Source organism: Neolamprologus multifasciatus, chromosome 10 (assembly GCF_963576455.1).
Source record: "Neolamprologus multifasciatus chromosome 10, fNeoMul1.2, whole genome shotgun sequence".
Taxonomy (NCBI): domain Eukaryota; kingdom Metazoa; phylum Chordata; class Actinopteri; order Cichliformes; family Cichlidae; genus Neolamprologus; species Neolamprologus multifasciatus.
Window position 1 is genome coordinate 33,692,788 of NC_140448.1, and position 18,352 is coordinate 33,711,139.

The window sequence follows — 18,352 nt, forward strand, 5'->3', positions numbered from 1 at the left end:
ACTATAATATTGGCCATATTATATTTACATTACCACAGTACATTAGATGACTTTAGTCTCATGAACAACATCAGCTAATTATTATTTACTAGCTAATCTTAAATGACTGTTCGGTACAGAAATGAAGCCCAACATGTTTTACAGTCCTGTGGTCTCAGCCTCAGATACTCAACTAATCAAAGTGATGTCATGACAAAAATGAATGACCAACAAAACATTTTTCTCCTTCATTTCTGTCACACAAAGCTGTATGTAACGTTTCTCGCGGTTAGTATCATGGTTGCTAGGCAACCTGAACAGCGCGACGAAGGATAGACCGTCCCATTTCACAAGCCTCTCACTTCCTCACTTCTCGTACTTATAGTACACACCGTACGTAGTACGCGTAGTGGGCGTACTTCAAGCGTGCGGTCTCTTAATTGGGACACAGCCTTTGAATGGAACGCTCTACATGTATTCTTGCACAGGAAATCTTCCTGTTGGTGTTCACTTCCTCCTGTGTGAACTGTCCGTTGGTGAGGAAGGATGTTCAGTGAGGTAGGATGTCCCGAATTGTGAAGCCCTTATCTGCAATGACCATGTCACCTGGTTGTACATGTTGCAGTACTCCACAGTCAGCTGTTATGGCCTTATCTGAGGCACTTCCACGTACAAGTTGCTTGTACACCATTAGGAGCCACACCAATTAGAACCTTTAGTGTGGTCCGTCCTTTGTACTGGCTGTACAAATGACTTTGTGTGTCAAGTCTCTCTGTGTTAGAAACAGAAACTTCCGTGCAGTCAAGCACAATCCTGCAGTTAGTAAATGTTGGAAGCAATCTGGCAGCGATGTGTGATTCTTGGCTCTCGAGGGAATGTTGTTTTCCAGCATGCCAACATACAAAATGTCATACAGTGCACTAACAATTGTTGTAAAAATATTAGTTACTGTGGCTCTGCTGCAGTTAAACCTCGTTGAAAGGTCTGTATGACCAACATTAAGTTTGAGCTTCACCAGGGTTAGAAATAACTGGTCGATTAGGGGCATCATTTGGACAGTCCAATCAGAATGATATTTAAGATCAAATCTGGAAAGAAGCGCTTCCAAAAACAGGACAGAAGCAGCATCAGGCAATCCAGTATAGTACTGGACCCTTTCAGGATTGTCAGATATTTGGCTGAATGAGAAAGTTCTCTACTTGTTTTTTAAGTTTTTCATTCTCTATTCTTAGCATGTCATTCTGAATCTCTAGCACCAGACTGTTGAAGAACTTGAGGAACTTGCAGTAGCTGTCTGTGTATCTGCATTGTTGGAATGATGTCGCTCATCTGATCTTTCACTCTGATTTTCACCAATAGCTGGGACCTGCTCTTTTTTCTTCTTTTTTCTAACAGGGTTGTGGTCATCTGGGAACTGAAAAGACTTCCCGTCGTTCCATGCAACTCTTGTTGGCCCCGCAGCTTTTCCTTGAGGGAAGTGCCAACTGCAGACTCTTGAGTTGCAGTTTGGGGTGAAGTTTTCACGTCTGTCAAAGTGTTTAAAAAGGCAGAGAGAAATTTCAGATCATACAGTAGCCCTCCATTAGTTATGATTAACAGTGACCGTAATTAAAGGAGCTTGAAAAGAAAAGTGTGGGAGAGAAGCTTCTCTCATCCAGATGGGAAACTCTACTAACTAACCTTATGAATAAAATAAGGCTCACTGTCAGTAACATCATAGCACCACCCAGCTGTACAGAAACAGAAAAATAAACTAAACTTGGTTTATATCTGATCCAGATAGACTGCAGGTCATAACTTCTTACCTGAAGCTCAGTTCACCTGACGCTCGACCGGCTCGGGTCACAGATGAGTGACTGTTTTGCCCCAGTGTCACGCAGAATGTTAACAGCAACTTTCTTCTCTCCTCCCACCAAAGGAGCAAAACCTTTCGACACGAACGGTTTGAACTCGTCATCTATCCTGTCCTTTTCAGTTTTAAGTCACCCCTTCTAGAGCATACGGTTTGGTTTGCAGAAAGCTGACTGGGGAAGGAGATTTAGCCTTCCTGGACTGCTCCTTTCTCTTAAGAACGGGACAGGCAGCAATGAGGTGTCCTTGCTCATGGCAATAGTAGCACTCTCTATTTTCAGTGGTTGCGGATGTGACACTGTGGGTGTTCTTTGGAGACCAGAGTTTTGGACTGACTGAGTTTGGTGTGCTGTGAACAGGAGATGAAAACACACCTTTGTGTGTCAACGCAAACTCATCGGCCTGTACAGCAGCAAGAGTTGTAACCTTCTGTTCATTTAAGTAGGTTACCACTTTTTCTGGGAGTTGACCTTTGAACTCCTCCAACAACACCAGCTCACGCAAATCATCCAAGGTTTTTACCTTGGTAGCGTGACACCATTTATCAAACGGAGTTTTCTTTTCTCTGGCAAACGCTACATAAGTCTGGGTGGCAGTTTTTCTAAGACCTCTAAATGTTTGCCTGTAAGCTTCTGGGACAAGCTCATATGCACGTAGGACAGCAGCCTTCACCATTTCATAATCCAAACTGTCCTCCAATGAAAGAGCTGTGCACACCTCCTGAGCTTTCCCCACCAATTTGCACTGGAGTAAAAGAGACCATACAGTCTTTGGCCAGTGTAGTGCACCTGCAATGCACTCAAACACGGTGAAATACGAATCTACCTCAGTCTCTCTAAAAGCGGCGACTAATTTGATGTGCCTACTTACATCAAAGCTGTCCTCTGACTGCGGGGATGGTGACTGCGGGGATGGTGACTGCGGGGATGGTGACTGCGGGGATGGTGACTGCGGGGCTGACCGAGGTGTAGGAGGACTGGCAGATACAGCAGCTCCCATCTCTATCTCCAGAGCCCTAACCTTTAAGTGCATGGCATCCACCTCCAACTGCTGCTTCTTAACTCAACCTCCTTTATGTGCAGTGTTAACTGCAGCTCTTCCGCAGAAGGGCCAGTTTGAGGAGGGAGATCTTTCAGTGGGGCAGGAATGCCAGCAACAGCTCCCGCCTCAACTCCCTCTGCAGGAGCTGGCTCACCAAACAACCCTCTTTCATGCAGTTTAACACACAGGAGCTCTTTCTTCTTCACATTCAATGGCACAGGCACATCAAAAAAGTTTGCAATGAGCACCAAATCATCCTTTTTGGACTCATGGTGAACTCCTCTAATTTAAACTCCATACTAACACACCCACTACAAACACCCTTCCCCCCACACAAGAAAAAAAACCTGCCAACCAGTAAAACAGAGCCAACAAAGGACACTGGTAACTCACCGGTGATGATGACGACAGCAACAAACAAAGAACGAACGAGCCCACGCTCCAAGCCAACCCAAACGAGACGAAAAAAAGGAATGGACGAGCCCCCAATTATGTTACACCCCAGCCCAGGGAAAACCGGCGGGCAACGGAAAATTAAAAAAAAAGGAAAATGCCCCCACACTCCCTGCTCTCAAGGAAGACGAACCAAAAAAACAACTGCTACAGATTTTGCAACAGCCAGTCAGTTTATTAAGTCCCAAAATGTAGCGGGCGTCAGGGTGAGCATGGCCAAAACAACAAACAAAAGCTTTAGAAATGAAATGCAACTGGCTCACCTACACGGAAAACCCCAAAAGAAAATTACAGGTGTCTTACCTGCGTCCCTCACCAAAAACAGGAGAAAAGGTTCCCAAAGAAAATGGCGTCTCACCCCTACAGCTACCAAGTAAAAAATATTGACAACTATTTACATCTATTTACAACAAACTATTTACAACACAGCAAAAGCTTCCAGAATACAGATTCACACACAGCCACATGCACAGTTCGTTGGGAACAGGAAGTAGGCGGGGGTGTGCTGGTTGAGAAGGGTCCTCATTTATAGCCGGCCTCTCCCAGTCCTCCACTAATAGTCAGCCTCCACCTGGAACTCACATAGCAGCAATAACACAGGACACAAACTATGCCCCCCTCTGGTGTGGCAGACAAAAAACACAGTGCAAAAATATCCATAACAGAATGCATCAACACCAGCTCATTCAGCTGTGCTGTTTGGGCAGCAGGGGGCGATGTTTCCTCACACGTCCACTGTGGGCCTCATCTGTTTGTACCTGAAGGCTGTGAACTCCCACTGAGGATGTGCACTCAGAGTGTGAGGAGCCTGTCACGTGACTCAGACCACTGCAATAAAAGCAGCACTCACCCCGCCACAATAAGAGCCCGGCACTGACTTTGATGTGCAGACGTGAAACTGTGGGCGCTTTCTTCCTCACCCTGTCACTGCGCTGCTGTCTGACCTTCACACTGCAGCTCACCTGCTCGTTGACACCCTCTGACTCTCACAGGTAGGACCTCCATCATCTCTTCTTCTTCTTCATGTGCTCCTGTGGCTGCTTGGAGGAGTTGGGCATGTTCTCAGAGAGGCTCAGAGTCTGTGTGAGGAAACGATCCTCACGACTAACACCAGCCTCCACGCCGCCGTCAGCACACTCAGACACTTCAGACAGAAACCAGAGTTTAGGAAACTGGAATCATTTGGAGTTTTTACAGAAGGAACTACAATCTAATAAAATCTAATAGCAGGAGCCTGTGATGAAGTGTGACAGCACTGTGAGTCTGAGCAGGTTCAACTTCATCTGTCTGACAAACGGACGTCCACATGACCGACAGCGTTTACTCATTCTGCTTTTGACCAAACACCCTGTACATGACTATAAAGAAGAGTCAGACTTTATTATTTCAACTAATAAATAATTAAATTCAAACATTTCAACTGAAACAGTCAACTAGAAAGACAAACTGTGAATCAATAAAAGTATAAACTTAAGTATTGTCATTGTGCAGTTGCTTTCACAGCGAAATTATGTAGCAAAACAACAAAGATGCAAAAGTGTAGAAACCAATATAAGAAGCTTGAGTTACAGGAAACACTGTGGGGCTGTGTACAAGGGCACCATGATAAAATATAATGAACAAGGGTGGAAGTGCTGTGGTCACTGAGGACAAAGAGACTCCAGAGCTAGAAACTAAAGAAAGAAAGTAACGTAGATGAAACACGACGTCAGAGAGCTTCTTCTTCTTCTCTTCCTGAACATTAACCCTTTGCCGAAGTCCTTCAGGGTGTCTTTAACTGCTTCCTGTCTGGATCCGCCTCTGTGCTGGTTTCCTGCAGGGATCACTGATGCTGTGATGACACGATGTCTCATTTGTTCTGCGTTCTTTAAAGAACCTTTAGAACCCGTCGGTAACATCAGTGTGGCCGACTCTCTGCTCTCAGTTTGGCATCAGTTCAGGTTTCCATGGTTACAGGGATGAAGGAGACGTGTCTCAGAGACAGTCGTCATCAGCAGCTCTGCAGCTGGACCTGGAGATGTTCCAGATGTTGGGCTGAGCTGTGAGGGATCCGGAGAAGGTCGTCCCATCATCACTGCAGTGCTTTTACTATCAACACATTTCAAACACACACAGATCCAGCTGTGTTCAAACCTCAGTCTCGATCAGCTGATTCCCATAAATCCACAGAGCTGATAGCGTGATGCTAACTCTGACCTCCGACCCTGAAGACAGAGCACAGCTGTGCACAGATGTTTGTGACTGTGAGACATGGACGCAGTGTGGAGACGTTCCTGTCACAGGGCTGATGCTGCCGAGCAGCGCTGACCACACGCTCCACTCTCACTTCCCCTCATGTGTGAGAGAGAGGCTGTGGTTTATTAATACACACTGAGGTGTGGGGGCAGTCATCGAACAGGGGCATTCAGCCTCACTGAGCATGCTCCGTGCATGCTGCAGGGCTCACTTCCTGTTCATGTGTCAGAGTGACACCGCAGGCCCACGGGCCCCATTTCAGTCTCAGCGTGAGTTTACTTCCCCTCTGACCACAGCGAGCTTTATCTTACGCCTCTCACCGACTGCAGGGCAGAGCCTCCACACACAAGCAGCCCACACTGTGCACATCTTCAACTTCTATGTTACATTATATTACATTTACATCATGGCTATATTTATATTATGATTATGTTTTTCACTGCTTGCTTGTTGTCATTCTGAGGTGGACAGAGGCAAGGAAGGATGGATTGATGGCTGGATGAAGGATGGATGGATGGATTAAGGAAGGATGGATGGATGAAGGATGGATGGATGAAGGATGGAGGATGGATGGATGAAGGATGGATGGATGGATGAAGGATGGATGGATGGATGGATGATGGATGAATTGATGGATAAAGGATGGATGGATGGATGGATGGATGGATGAAGGATGAATGGATGAAAGGAAGGATGGATGGATGGATGAATCTCTGTGCTTGTCCTTCTTGACCTTAGTGCAGCATTCGATACTGTTGACCATAATATCCTGTTAGAGCGATTAGAACATGCTGTAGGTATTACAGGTATTGCACTGCAGTGGTTTGTATCATATCTATCTAATAGACTCCAATTTGTGCATGTAAATGGAGAGTCCTCTTCACACACTGAGGTTAATTATGGAGTTCCACAGGGTTCGGTGCTAGGACCAATTCTGTTTACATTATACATGCTTCCCCTAGGCAGCATCATTAGAAGACATAGCATACATTTTCACTGCTATGCAGATGACACCCAGCTCTATCTGTCCATGAAGCCAGATAACACACACCAATTAGTTAAACTGCAGGAATGTCTTAAAGACATAAAGACTTGGATGGCCACTAACTTTCTGCTTCTTAACTCAGATAAAACTGAGGTCATTGTACTCGGCGCTGAAAAGCTTAGAAATATGGTATCTAACCAGATTCTTACTCTGGATGGCATTACCTTGGCCTCCAGTAACACTGTGAGGAACCTTGGAGTCATTTTTGACCAGGATATGTCCTTCAACGCACATATTAAACAAATATGTAAGACTGCGTTCTTCCATTTGCGCAACATCTCTAAAATTAGAAATATCCTGTCTCAGAGTGACGCTGAAAAACTAGTTCATGCATTTATTACTTCCAGGCTAGACTACTGCAATTCATTATTATCAGGATGTCCAAAAAACTCACTGAAAAGCCTTCAGTTAATCCAAAATGCTGCAGCAAGAGTACTGACAGGGACTAGAAAGAGAGAGCATATTTCTCCTGTTTTGGCTTCCTGTTAAATCCAGAATTGAATTCAAAATCCTGCTCCTCACATACAAGGTCTTAAATAATCAGGCCCCATCTTATCTTAATGACCTTGTAGTACCATATTACCCTATTAGAGCACTTCGCTCCCACTCTGCAGGCCTACTTGTTGTTCCTAGAGTATTTAAAAGTAGAATGGGAGGCAGAGCCTTCAGTTTTCAGGCCCCTCTTCTGTGGAACCAGCTTCCAGTTTGGATTCAGGAGACAGACACTATCTCTACTTTAAGATTAGGCTTAAAACTTTCCTTTTTGCTAAAGCATATAGTTAGGGCTGGACCAGGTGACCCTGAATCCTCCCTTAGTTATGCTGCAATAGATGTAGGCTGCCGGGGGATTCCCATGATGCATTGAGTTTTTCCTTTCCAGTCACCTTTCTCACTCACTATGTGTTAATAGACCTCTCTGTATTGAATCATATCTGTTATTAATCTCTGTCTCTCTTCCACAGCATGTCTTTTATCCTGTCTTCCTTCTCTCACCCCAACCGGTCGCAGCAGATGGCCGCCCCTCCCTGAGCCTGGTTCTGCCGGAGGTTTCTTCCTGTTAAAAGGGAGTTTTTCCTTCCCACTGTCGCCAAAGTGCTTGCTCATAGGGGGTCATATGATTGTTGGGCTTTTCTCTGTATCTATGAAGCGCCTTGAGGCGACATTTGTTGTGATTTGGCGCTATATAAATAAAATTGAATTGAATTGAATTGAATTGAATGAAGGATGGATGGATGAAGGATGGATGGATGAAGGATGGATGAAGGATGGATGATGGATGGATGGATGGATGAAGGATGGATGGATGATGGATGGATGGATGAAGGATGGATAGATGGATGGATGGATGGATGAAGGATGGATAGATGGATGGATGGATGAATGGATGGAAGATGGATGGATGGATGGATGGATGGATGGATGATGGATGGATGGATGGATGGATGAAGGATGGATGGATGGATGGATGGATGGATGGATGGATGAAGGATGGATAGATGGATGGATGGATGAATGGATGGAAGATGGATGGATGGATGGATGGATGGATGATGGATGGATGGATGAAGGATGGATGAAGGATGGATGGATGGATGAAGGATGGATGGATGGATGATGAATGAATGGATGGATGAAGGATGGATGGATGGATGGATGAAGGATGGATAGATGGATGGATGGATGAATGGATGGATGGAGGATGGATGGATGAATGGATGGAGGATGGATGGATGAAGGATGGATGGATGGATGGATGGAGTGCTGGGTTGATGGGTGGAGGGAGGGATGGTTGGAGGGATGGATGGAGGGATGGATGGATGGATGGATTGATGGGTGGAGGGATGGAGGGATGGGTGGAGGGAGGGATGGAGGGATGGATGGAGGGATGGATTGATGGGTGGAGGGATGGATGGATGAAGGATGGATGGATGAAGGATGGATGGATGGATGGATTAAGGAAGGATGGATGGATGAAGGATGGATGGATGGATGAAGGATGGATGGATGATGGATCAAGGATGGATGGATGGATGATGGATGAAGGATGGATGGATGGACGGATGGATGGATGAAGGATGGATGGATGGATGAAGTATGGATGGATGATGGATGAAGGATGGATGGATGGACGGATGGATGATGGATGAAGGATGGATGGATGGATGAAGGATGGATGGATGAAAGGATGGATGGATGGATGAAAGGATGGATGGATGGATGGATGAAGGATGGATGGATGGAGGATGGATGAAAGATGGATGGATGAATGAAGGATGGATGGATGGATGGATGGATGAATGGATGAAGGATGGATAGATGGATTAAGGATGGATGGATGGAAGGATGGATGGATGAATGGATGGAGGATGGATGGATGAAGGATGGATGGATGATGGATGGATGAATGAAGGATGGATGAATGAAGGATGGATGGATGGATGAAGGATGGATGGATGAAGGATGGATGGATGGATGGATGGATGAAGGATGAAGGATGGATGATGGATGGATGATGGATGAAGAATGGATGGATGGACGGATGGATGGATGGATGGATGGATGAAGGATGGATGGATGGATGATGGATGAATGGATGGATGGATGGATGGATGGATGGATGGATGGATGAAGGATGGATAGATGGACGGATGGATGGATGGATGGATGGATGGATGGATGAAGGATGGATGGATGGATGATGGATGAATGGATGGATGGATGGATGGATGAAGGATGGATGAAGGATGGATGGATGGATAAAGGATGGATGAATGAAGGATGATGGATGAAGGATGGTGCTCACACAGTAGCAGGGTGTCACCATTAGACCAGGTGATGCGGGTGATGTCACGTACAGGCTGAGGTTACCTCGAGTGTTCTTTAAGGACACAAGCGACAGGGGTGGCTGTAGCTCAGGTGGTAGAACAGGTCAGCTACTAACTGGAAGGTTGGTGGGTCGATCCCAGTCTGCTTCAGTCTGCCTGCCAAATCTCGGCCAAGATACTAACCTCAGTATGCCCTCCGATGCATCCATGTGTGTATTAATGTTAGTTAGACAGCACTACAAACTTAGAGAAGTGCTGGTGTGATTGGGTGAATGAGTTGTGTACTTTGAGTGCTCAGATAGAGCTGTATAAGAACCAGTCCATTTACCAAACACTCAAAGAGTCATCTGAGGAGAAGCAGCTCTGAATATAACACAGTTAGACTGACCACAGGCTCAGAGCAGAAAGCAGATGTGAGCAGTGACCTATAAGAGCTGTGGTTTAGGTCACATGACCAGGAAGAGCCACAGACACTGCAGCTGTATTTATAAAAACACACACACACTCTCTGACCACTTAAAGTGTCTGTTTCCTCTTCACAGTGACTGACAGCTGAGGGGGCGGAGCCTGCAGCCATGTTGGTGGTGGTGTGGTTACTGATGATGATGATGAAGAGTGACGGTCAGTGACCTCGGCTTCTTTGAACAAACACAAAGGTTCAGATTATTAATGATCCTGATCACAGACGCAGCCAATGATCAAACAGCTCACAGAGCCGACAGGCCGTCGAGGTTAAAGGCAGAAACGAGTGTTCAGCAAACACCTGAAACTAGAAACAGTTTGTGGGATGCACTTTACACACGTACACACGCACGCACACACACGTATACACACACGTGCACACGCACGCACACATACACACACGCACACGCACGCACACGCACGCACACAGTACGTTATTGCAGATGGTTTTTGGTCATTAGTTTTGACAGTCCACCAGCTGGACAGCTCCCGTCTCAGCTGAGCCCAGCCTCCCCTCCGCTCCTCTCCCGTCTCACTAAAAAGGGGAAGGAAAGACGTCATCAGCTGTGTTCCCACCTGCCTCTCCAGCACCGCCCCGTTGAGCTCACTGCACCACGCCACACAGTTCTGATATGAAACATTAGCAGCAGACCTCAGAGCTCTGACAGGAACACCATCCGACCAATGGAGCTAAAACCTTCAATCCTGAAGCTGACAGGAAGCTAAACGTGCAGCTAATACGTTCACGGTCACTCGTCCCAGGTAAAAGTAGGACTGTGCTACATACAGAGAATCAAAATGAAGCTTCCTGTCACGGTAACCCAGCGTGTTCAGTTCAGTGTGGCTGTTCATTCTGACGATGACTCGAAGCTCAGTGTGGTTTCGTTTTTCTCTGCTAGCTTGTTTCCTGTTCCTGCTCTCGTGTCTGTGGGCGTGTCCAAATTCATGGGCTGCTTCCTCCTGAGGACGCATTTGTAGTCCGATTACATCACAGCGACATGACGAAGACTGTCCAAATTCGTAGACTCCACCGAATGCAGCCGACAAATGCGTCCTCCTTTTCCCCGAATGTGAAGGAATGGTCGGGTGTGTCCTTCGTGGCCCACCATATCCCAGAATTCATAGCGCGGCCCAGCCAAAGTCCAGTTTCCAACAATGGCGGCCGCTACTAAGTTTTAATATTACTCTTATTATTCTTTCTGGGTCACAAAATAAACTTTTAACATATTTTCAGGCGAGAAAGTAGCTGTGCAAATATCAAATATCTGCTCGGTTTACCAAGATATCGCATATTTGCAAAAGTGCTTCGATGTTTTCGGAGACGTCTGTTACCCACCAGCTCAATAGCTCGCCGGGAGCTCGAGGGTCACTGAAGCCGCCGAGAATGGCACAACTCCCGGCACATCAAAAGTATATGTTTTTGTCAATGTACCATGGTAATAACAGAACACAATATTGTGTCAGGACAATTCACTATTTATGCACAATAAACAAACGAGCGACCGTTTCTGTTCAGCGCCAGACTTGCTTGTAACCTACATCACCAATTATGTTATGAAAAATGACGTATTAACTACAACAGAAGACTGACCTTTGTGTGAATGCTTGGAGCAGACTAACCTGTGAGCTGGACGTTATATTTGGTCTTTGAATGGCTGCAATCCAGGCCATCCGTCGGCTCTTTGTTACTATGGAAACATGGCTGAACAATTTCTCTTCAACGGTGTAACCCGATAACAACGATCTCTTTACCGTCGGCTTCCCGTGGCTGTCATGCGGCTACTGCAGCTAATAACACAACAGCTTCTTGCTATTTTTGTGTTTCTTTTTATCGCTGTGACTGTTTTCACGTGAAAGCCTGCGTGCGCTAGTACCTCTTGCCACGAGTTCCCAGAATCCTTTGTGGTTTTACCCCTGAATGACGTCACATTTTCAATCTCTATTTATTGTCAGTCTTGCCTTGTTCTTGGTTGTGTTCTCTCCTGCTGTGTCTTTTCACTTGACACTACAATGATAAAGAGAAAACCACAACAATCAGACGACCCCCTATGAGCACTTGGCAACAGCGGAAAGGAAAAACTCCATTTTAGCAGGAAGACTCCTCAGGTACCCCCACCCTGGGGGTAAGGGGAAAATGAGTCGATGAACTGGGATCATTAGATTTCATCAAAACATGAAAGAACAGGTTACTACAAAAACAACTCCCAAGATGCACTTCTCTGATGACAGCCAATCACTGAGCTCTGTGTCTGCAGAACACAAAACTACAAAAATACCCTAAAAATCTAACCAATCAGATGCTGGTCTGATTTATAAGCGCAGCAGCAGGGGTTCATGGGTAATGTAGTGTTTGCATAAATGGTTATAACGGGACTGAAAATGAAATGTTTGTGACCTTTGACCCCAGCTGGCGCTGCAGACATCATCAGAGTGTCTGCCAACAGCAGCACGAGAGTGGTGCTGCCCTCAGGCCTGCAGGGGGACCCGAGGGCGCGCGGGTACGACGTCAGGTGGACTCAGATCCCTCACCTGCTGCTGAACTGGAACCGGAGCACGTGCTCCCACGGACGCTGCTCGATGCTCCCTGACGGCTCGCTCGAGTTCAGCCGACTTCAGACCCAAGACTCCGGAAACTACACGCTGGAGGTGTTTGACAAGACTGGGCTGAGACTGCAGACCAAAGACTTCCTGCTGCAGGTGACAGGTGAGCCTGACTTCCTGTCTTTGTTATTGCATCACATCCTGCTGAGAGGAACACACTGCAGAGACTGAAGACACAGGAGGGTGGTACACAAAGTAACACACTTTTAGCTACAATAACCTCACGCTAAACACCAAGAAAACAAAGGAAGTGGTCATGGAACTGACCCCCCTCCTCTCTCCATGAAAGGTGACTATGTGGAGAGGGTGTCCTCCTTTAAGTTCCTCACCCACATATCTAAGGACCGATCTTGGTCCACAAACACATCAGCGCTGGTGAACAAAGCTCAGCAGCGCCTCCACTTCCTGAGGGTCCTGAGATGGAACAGGCTGCAGACTGATCTCCTAGTGTCCTTCTACTGAGCCACTATGGAGAGCGTGCTGGTGCACGCCATCCCTGTGTGGTACGCTGGTCGCACAACAGCTGACAGGAAGAGACTCCAGAGGGTCATCAGAACTGCAGAGAAGGTGATCGGCTGTCCACTCCCCTCCCTGGACTGAATTGCCAGCTCAAGATGTCTCCAGAGCCAGGTCGATTATAAAGGACCGCCTCCATCTTAACCACCACCTCTTCCACATCCTGCCCTCTGGAAAAAGGTTCAGATCCATCAGGTGCAAAACCAGCAGCTTCTTCCTGTGGGCTGTCAGAACTCTTAATGCAAACGAAGAGTGTGAACAGACTTCAATACCTCCACTCTGTCGCTGCTCCTGTGCAATATCTTGGCAGATATGCAGTTACCATCCCATCCTTAGTGACCACGGCCCACCCTGTTTATCATATTATATCATTGTGTGTACACCCCTTGTATACACAATGTTCCCTTTAGCTTATACATTGTGTATATAGTGTTTTTATATTGTTTATTTTCTTTATGTATTGTTTTTTATTTTTGCACCTTTGTGGTCTTGCTATCTAATTTCGCGGTGCAGGAAACTGTGCTGGAACTGTGATGAGTGAAGTCCTCACAGACTCTGCAGTGACTGATACAGAATTAACAGGCTCAGTTAGACTGACTGTAGAAATTAATCCAGGCTGAGTGTGCGAAAAACAGTCACTTTCACTCACCACCAGGGTTTGCTCAGCGAGCGAAGAGTGGTGGCGGCGTGGACACCGCTTTCTCCGGGAAGATGGAGGAAGATGGAGGCCGGGCAAGAAATCCTCCAGCAGTTGGAGCAGGTGAGCAGCCGCAGCTGGAGGGTGAAGGTGGAGGGTGAAGGTGGAGGGTGAAGGTGGAGGGCGTGGAGCCATAAAGTACTGTATGAGGATGATTCAGCCATTGGTTGCATAGCTTATTCACAGTGTCAATAATGTCCTCCCGGAGCTCCTCCGATGGAGCGAACGCTGCTGCGTCCGCTGCGTGGTCGCATAGTTCAGTCATGACGTGCTGTGTTGCAAGATGAAGGACCCAAAACGCAGGACTCAGACACAGCGAGGAACTTTGGGCACAGTTTTGAAACAGCCCAAAAAGACTTGAACTGACCGATGACACACACACACTTCATGATGATGATAATGATGAAGATAACCTGTGTGCAGGTGGACATTGTGTGGATGCCTGATCACAACTGTTACACAATAACACACATCACTGTGAAACACTCACAAACATGGCGTCATTGTAACAGATCTGTGAGTCTGTGCGAGTCATGTGACCATCTGCACTTCATCAGCTCTTCACCTGTTAGCTCACCTTTATAACTAATGCCACTTCACAACCACGGTGTCAGCACCTGAGAGAGACCAGGAGAGCTGCTGATGTTCAGCTGCTCCCTCTGCCACCACATGATGTCATCAGCTGTGATCAGCTGTGACGTCATCAGCTGTGACGTCATCAGCCGTGACGTCATCAGCTGTGATGTGAAGATCAGCTGTGTCTCTGTGTCCTCAGACCGCAGCAGCAGCCATGTGGTGTCTTCAGTGTCCGTCTGCGTCGTCCTGCTGGTTCTGTTGCTCTTCTTCATCGTGGTCTTCATCCTGAGGAAGAGGAGGGTTCAGAGGAAGAATACCACAGGTATGGCAGCCAATCAGAGACAGCTCTGGCTCCACAGCAGATCATTGATAAGGAGACCTGACTGAGTGATAATCTGCTCACAGGTCAGAAGGAGGAGAACATTTATGTGGTGATGAAGGGCAACAAAGAAGAGGAGGAGGAGAAACCGGAGGAAGAGCCCCTCTATGGTAGGCACATACTGACCCTGATGTAAAAGCACTTCAATGATCAGTGTTCACAGTACAGACTGCAGCAGCTCGTCTGAGCACGCAAACAGGAAGTGATCAGACAGACAAAGTAGAAACAATAGAAACAATAGAAATGCTGTGAAGCTCTCTCTGAGTTTGACCTCCATGCTGTTATTTGGAGCTCAGTTTTACTCTGGCTCCGCCTCCTCTGGCACTCTAACAGCTCAGGTGAAGCTAGCAGCTACAGCCACCTGTCAGTCACAGAGGCCACGCCCCCAATAATGCAAACATGTGATTTAAACAGCTGTTGTGTGTATCAGGCTGGGAGTCTATGACGACTGACTCATCGCTGCCTCTGCTGGACACCAGAGGAACTGCAGGCTGGTGGATGGAGTTGAATTAAATATTCGCGTCATCAGCTCAGTGTGTTTACCTCTCTCATTATTCACAGCTTCATTAGAACCTAAACTCTCATCGATCATTCCTGAGGTTAAAATCTTTTGTGTCATCAGTGATGAAGGTCTGCACTGGACAGCAGAGCTGCTCTGATCAGGATCACCGTCAGTAACGTGAATCTTCTTCCTGTCCACAGTTCCCTGCAGTCCTACAGTTTCCTCCCAGCATGAAGACAGCGTCTACGTGTGAGGACCAATCAGAGCCCAGCGTGTCTGCTCTGTATGGAAGCCTTTGAGGGACTTTATTAATTAGAGATAAACTATCTGAATTTCAGGAGCAGGACCACGCCCCCAAACACGCCTCCAAACACGCCCCTTCCTGTTCTTACATATGTTTGACCCCCCAGCTCTACAACGCCCCCCCTCCCCCAAGCTGCCTCACTTCATGTTTAAGCTGTCTGCCAGTGTTTCCCAACAACCCGTGGGCGTGGCTTTCCCGTTGTTACTCTGCTCTGATGATGTTACCATGGAAACGTGGACTATATCTCGAGTTATTTGATAAAATGTGACTTTCTGAAAGCAACATGTTCAAAAATATAAATAACTTTTGTTTTTCAAACAGTTTTGTTAAAAATCACATTCACACTCACTGGACGATTTATTAGGTACACCACGCTAACACTGAGTGGAGTGGATTTTTCTTGTTTGTGGCTCAGATTCAGCTGGAAACCTTCCTCACACTGGATCTTCTTCAGTATCTTCTTCATCCTGAAGTATTTTGATATTTCTCTGTAAAGTCGTTCCTCTGTACAAATGTTTCTGACAGTAATTCAGATTTACTTTTATTATCATTATATTTACATTCTCTTGCATTGCTGGGACGTAAGAATCTTTATACAGACTCCAAACCCGTCTAATGGTGTATTTTCACCCAGTGGTTCCCAGCACCTCCTCACCTCGTCGTTTCCTTTTGTACTTTATTAAATTTGGGAAACATTATTTATTCATGTTCTGAAAGATGTTTGTTTGCATCGACGGTGCTGACGTCTGACTTCAGCTCATTTATTGGTTTAAATCCAGAGTTTCAGACGCCCCCCCCCCCCTCCTCTGTGATAATAAAAGCTGGATGCTGATCACTGTGCTAGCTCTGAGTGTCAGTCCTGACCCTGACACCATCCCTCTGTGTACGTCTGTGTACAGCCACCTTATCATCAGTTATTCTAACATTCCCGTTACCGTTGTCCCGACTCTAGTTTTCCTTTCTCTGCCTGCCCACACGGGTTATATTTAATCTAACACCTCCTTCATTCACTCACACTTCTACAACAGTGACCTTGTGTGGAGCTGTACACAATTAAAGTTGTATGAATACGTCACATCCTCCTCCACCACCACCTCTTCACATCAAACATCCTTGTAGGATAAAATCCCACGATGTTATATCTGGTTTCCTGCTCCTGAACATTTGCTCCCAGGCTGCAGACATTACGTATCCTGCATCCAGCAGTTCATCCATCTACAGACCAGTTTTCTTTCTAAAGTCTTGAGAAAGTTGTCCTTCTTCAGACCTTTCTAGATAAAAATGGCGCTAGTAATTCAGTCTGCTTTTAAAATGCACCACAGCACTAAAACTACTCCTTTAAAAGTTTTTAATGACCTTTTAACTTTTACTGACTTGGGAGATTCTGCCATTGTCATACGATTAGACCTCCGTGCTGCCTTTGATACCATCATGGGATTCTTATCTCTGGCTTGAGCGCTGTGTCGGTATCAAAGGGACTGCAGAGTGGTTTAAATCTGTCCAACCAAAGGTTTCTGTTGGGTTGGGGGATATATCATCCTCAAAAGCCTCCCTGTCTTGTGGGGTCTCCCAGGGGTCCATTCTTGGTCCAGTTCTCTTTTCTATTTGCTCCCTATGGATTCAATTTTTAAAAAACTCATCTCATTGTTATGCAGACGACTCCCAGACTTACCTGCCACTGAAATGTAAATCTGTGAGTCCTCTGAAGGTTTTGCTGGATTGTTTGGATGATGTTAAGGATGGATGGCTTTAAACGTCCTTAACCTAAAGGAACAGAAAGCAGAGGTTTGGTCCCTGTGACCACTGCGACTTTAGAAATGTATAAAAAACCCTTTGCGAGGAACCCAGGAGTGATTTTTGACTCTAACCTAACATTTGATAAACAGATTAATGCTGTAATCAAGTCCAGTTTCTTTCATCTTCAGCTACTTGCTAACGTGAAGCCATTTCTCTGTTTTTAGAGACTCTGACAGAGATATCCATGCCTTCGTTTCATCTCACCTCGACCGCTGTAGTAGTCTTTACTCTGGTGTCAGTCTGTCAGCTGGTCCAAAGCGCTGCAGCACGGTTACTAACTGGCACACTCCAACCAGACCACATATCTCCCACACTCATCACAGTGGCTGCCAGTTAGTTTCAGAATTAATTTTAAGATTTTATTATTTGTTTTGAAGGCATTGCACGGGTTAGCTCCCTCATCCATTTCTCCTGCGAGATCGCTGAGGTGAGTGGACCAAAGATCGGGCCTTTGCTGGGACCGCCCCTCCACATCAGCACCTCCCAACTTTGGACAAAACAAGTGTGAAAACCCACTTTTGTTCCTTTTAAGTCACAATGAGTTTGTATTACTTTTATTATTATTTTTTCCTGTCCCGTTTGGATCTCTAGCCGTCAGAATTGTCTGAAGGCAGAAAGATGCCAAACAGATTTACCAAGTGGATCATCATGGCCATATTGGTCCATTTGATTGAGCTTTATTATAATTATGTATTTATTCTATTTTCGTTTTTTAAAGACGGGACAGACATGACTGGGGGATAGGACAGGGAGGAAGAGTGAAAGAAAGAGATGGAGAGAAAGAAAACCAGAGAGAAGAGACGGTGAGAAAGGGGGGAAGGAAACAAACACCTGGATCACCTGTATGGAGATAAACCAGAAGAGAAAACAAACAAAGAGCAACATAATAAAAACACCATCACAATAAACTAGCTAACAATAGATAACAGTAGATACTTTTTTAATTTCACCTGTTGAGAAAGAAAAAAGAAAACAAGCAGAAGAAAACGAGAGCAACATAATAAACAACATCATGATGATCTATGTGAATATAACATTAAATACTAAATATTAAACATTATTGTGCAGCACGTCAGATCGACAGCACAG

The 18,352-nt window shown here is 45.9% G+C and overlaps 1 protein-coding gene and 1 pseudogene across 1 annotated transcript; one reads left to right on the forward strand and one right to left on the reverse strand.

Annotated features, from left to right (window-relative positions):
• Window positions 1-32: 32 nt before the first annotated feature.
• On the reverse strand, window positions 33-2,829 carry LOC146510694 (uncharacterized; annotated as a pseudogene).
• LOC146510695 (uncharacterized) lies at window positions 1,152-18,131 on the forward strand. The gene is made up of 7 exons (XM_085175092.1): window positions 1,152-4,316; window positions 9,972-10,050; window positions 12,299-12,595; window positions 13,664-13,768; window positions 14,481-14,603; window positions 14,687-14,770; window positions 15,363-18,131. Exons 2-7 carry the CDS (start codon window positions 10,005-10,007, stop codon window positions 15,413-15,415), a joined length of 708 nt encoding a protein of 235 aa, XP_085031218.1. The 5' UTR covers window positions 1,152-4,316; window positions 9,972-10,004; the 3' UTR covers window positions 15,416-18,131.
• Window positions 18,132-18,352: the final 221 nt, after the last annotated feature.

Excerpts from the sequence above, each read along its gene's own strand:
- LOC146510695 (XM_085175092.1), top strand. The coding sequence starts at position 10,005 with ATGTTGGTGGTGGTGTGGTTACTGATGATGATGATGAAGAGTGACG. Across the intron at positions 12,596-13,663 it reads CTTCCTGCTGCAGGTGACAG|GGTTTGCTCAGCGAGCGAAG; the intron begins GTGAGCCTGACT and ends ACTCACCACCAG. Across the intron at positions 14,604-14,686 it reads TCAGAGGAAGAATACCACAG|GTCAGAAGGAGGAGAACATT; the intron begins GTATGGCAGCCA and ends ATCTGCTCACAG.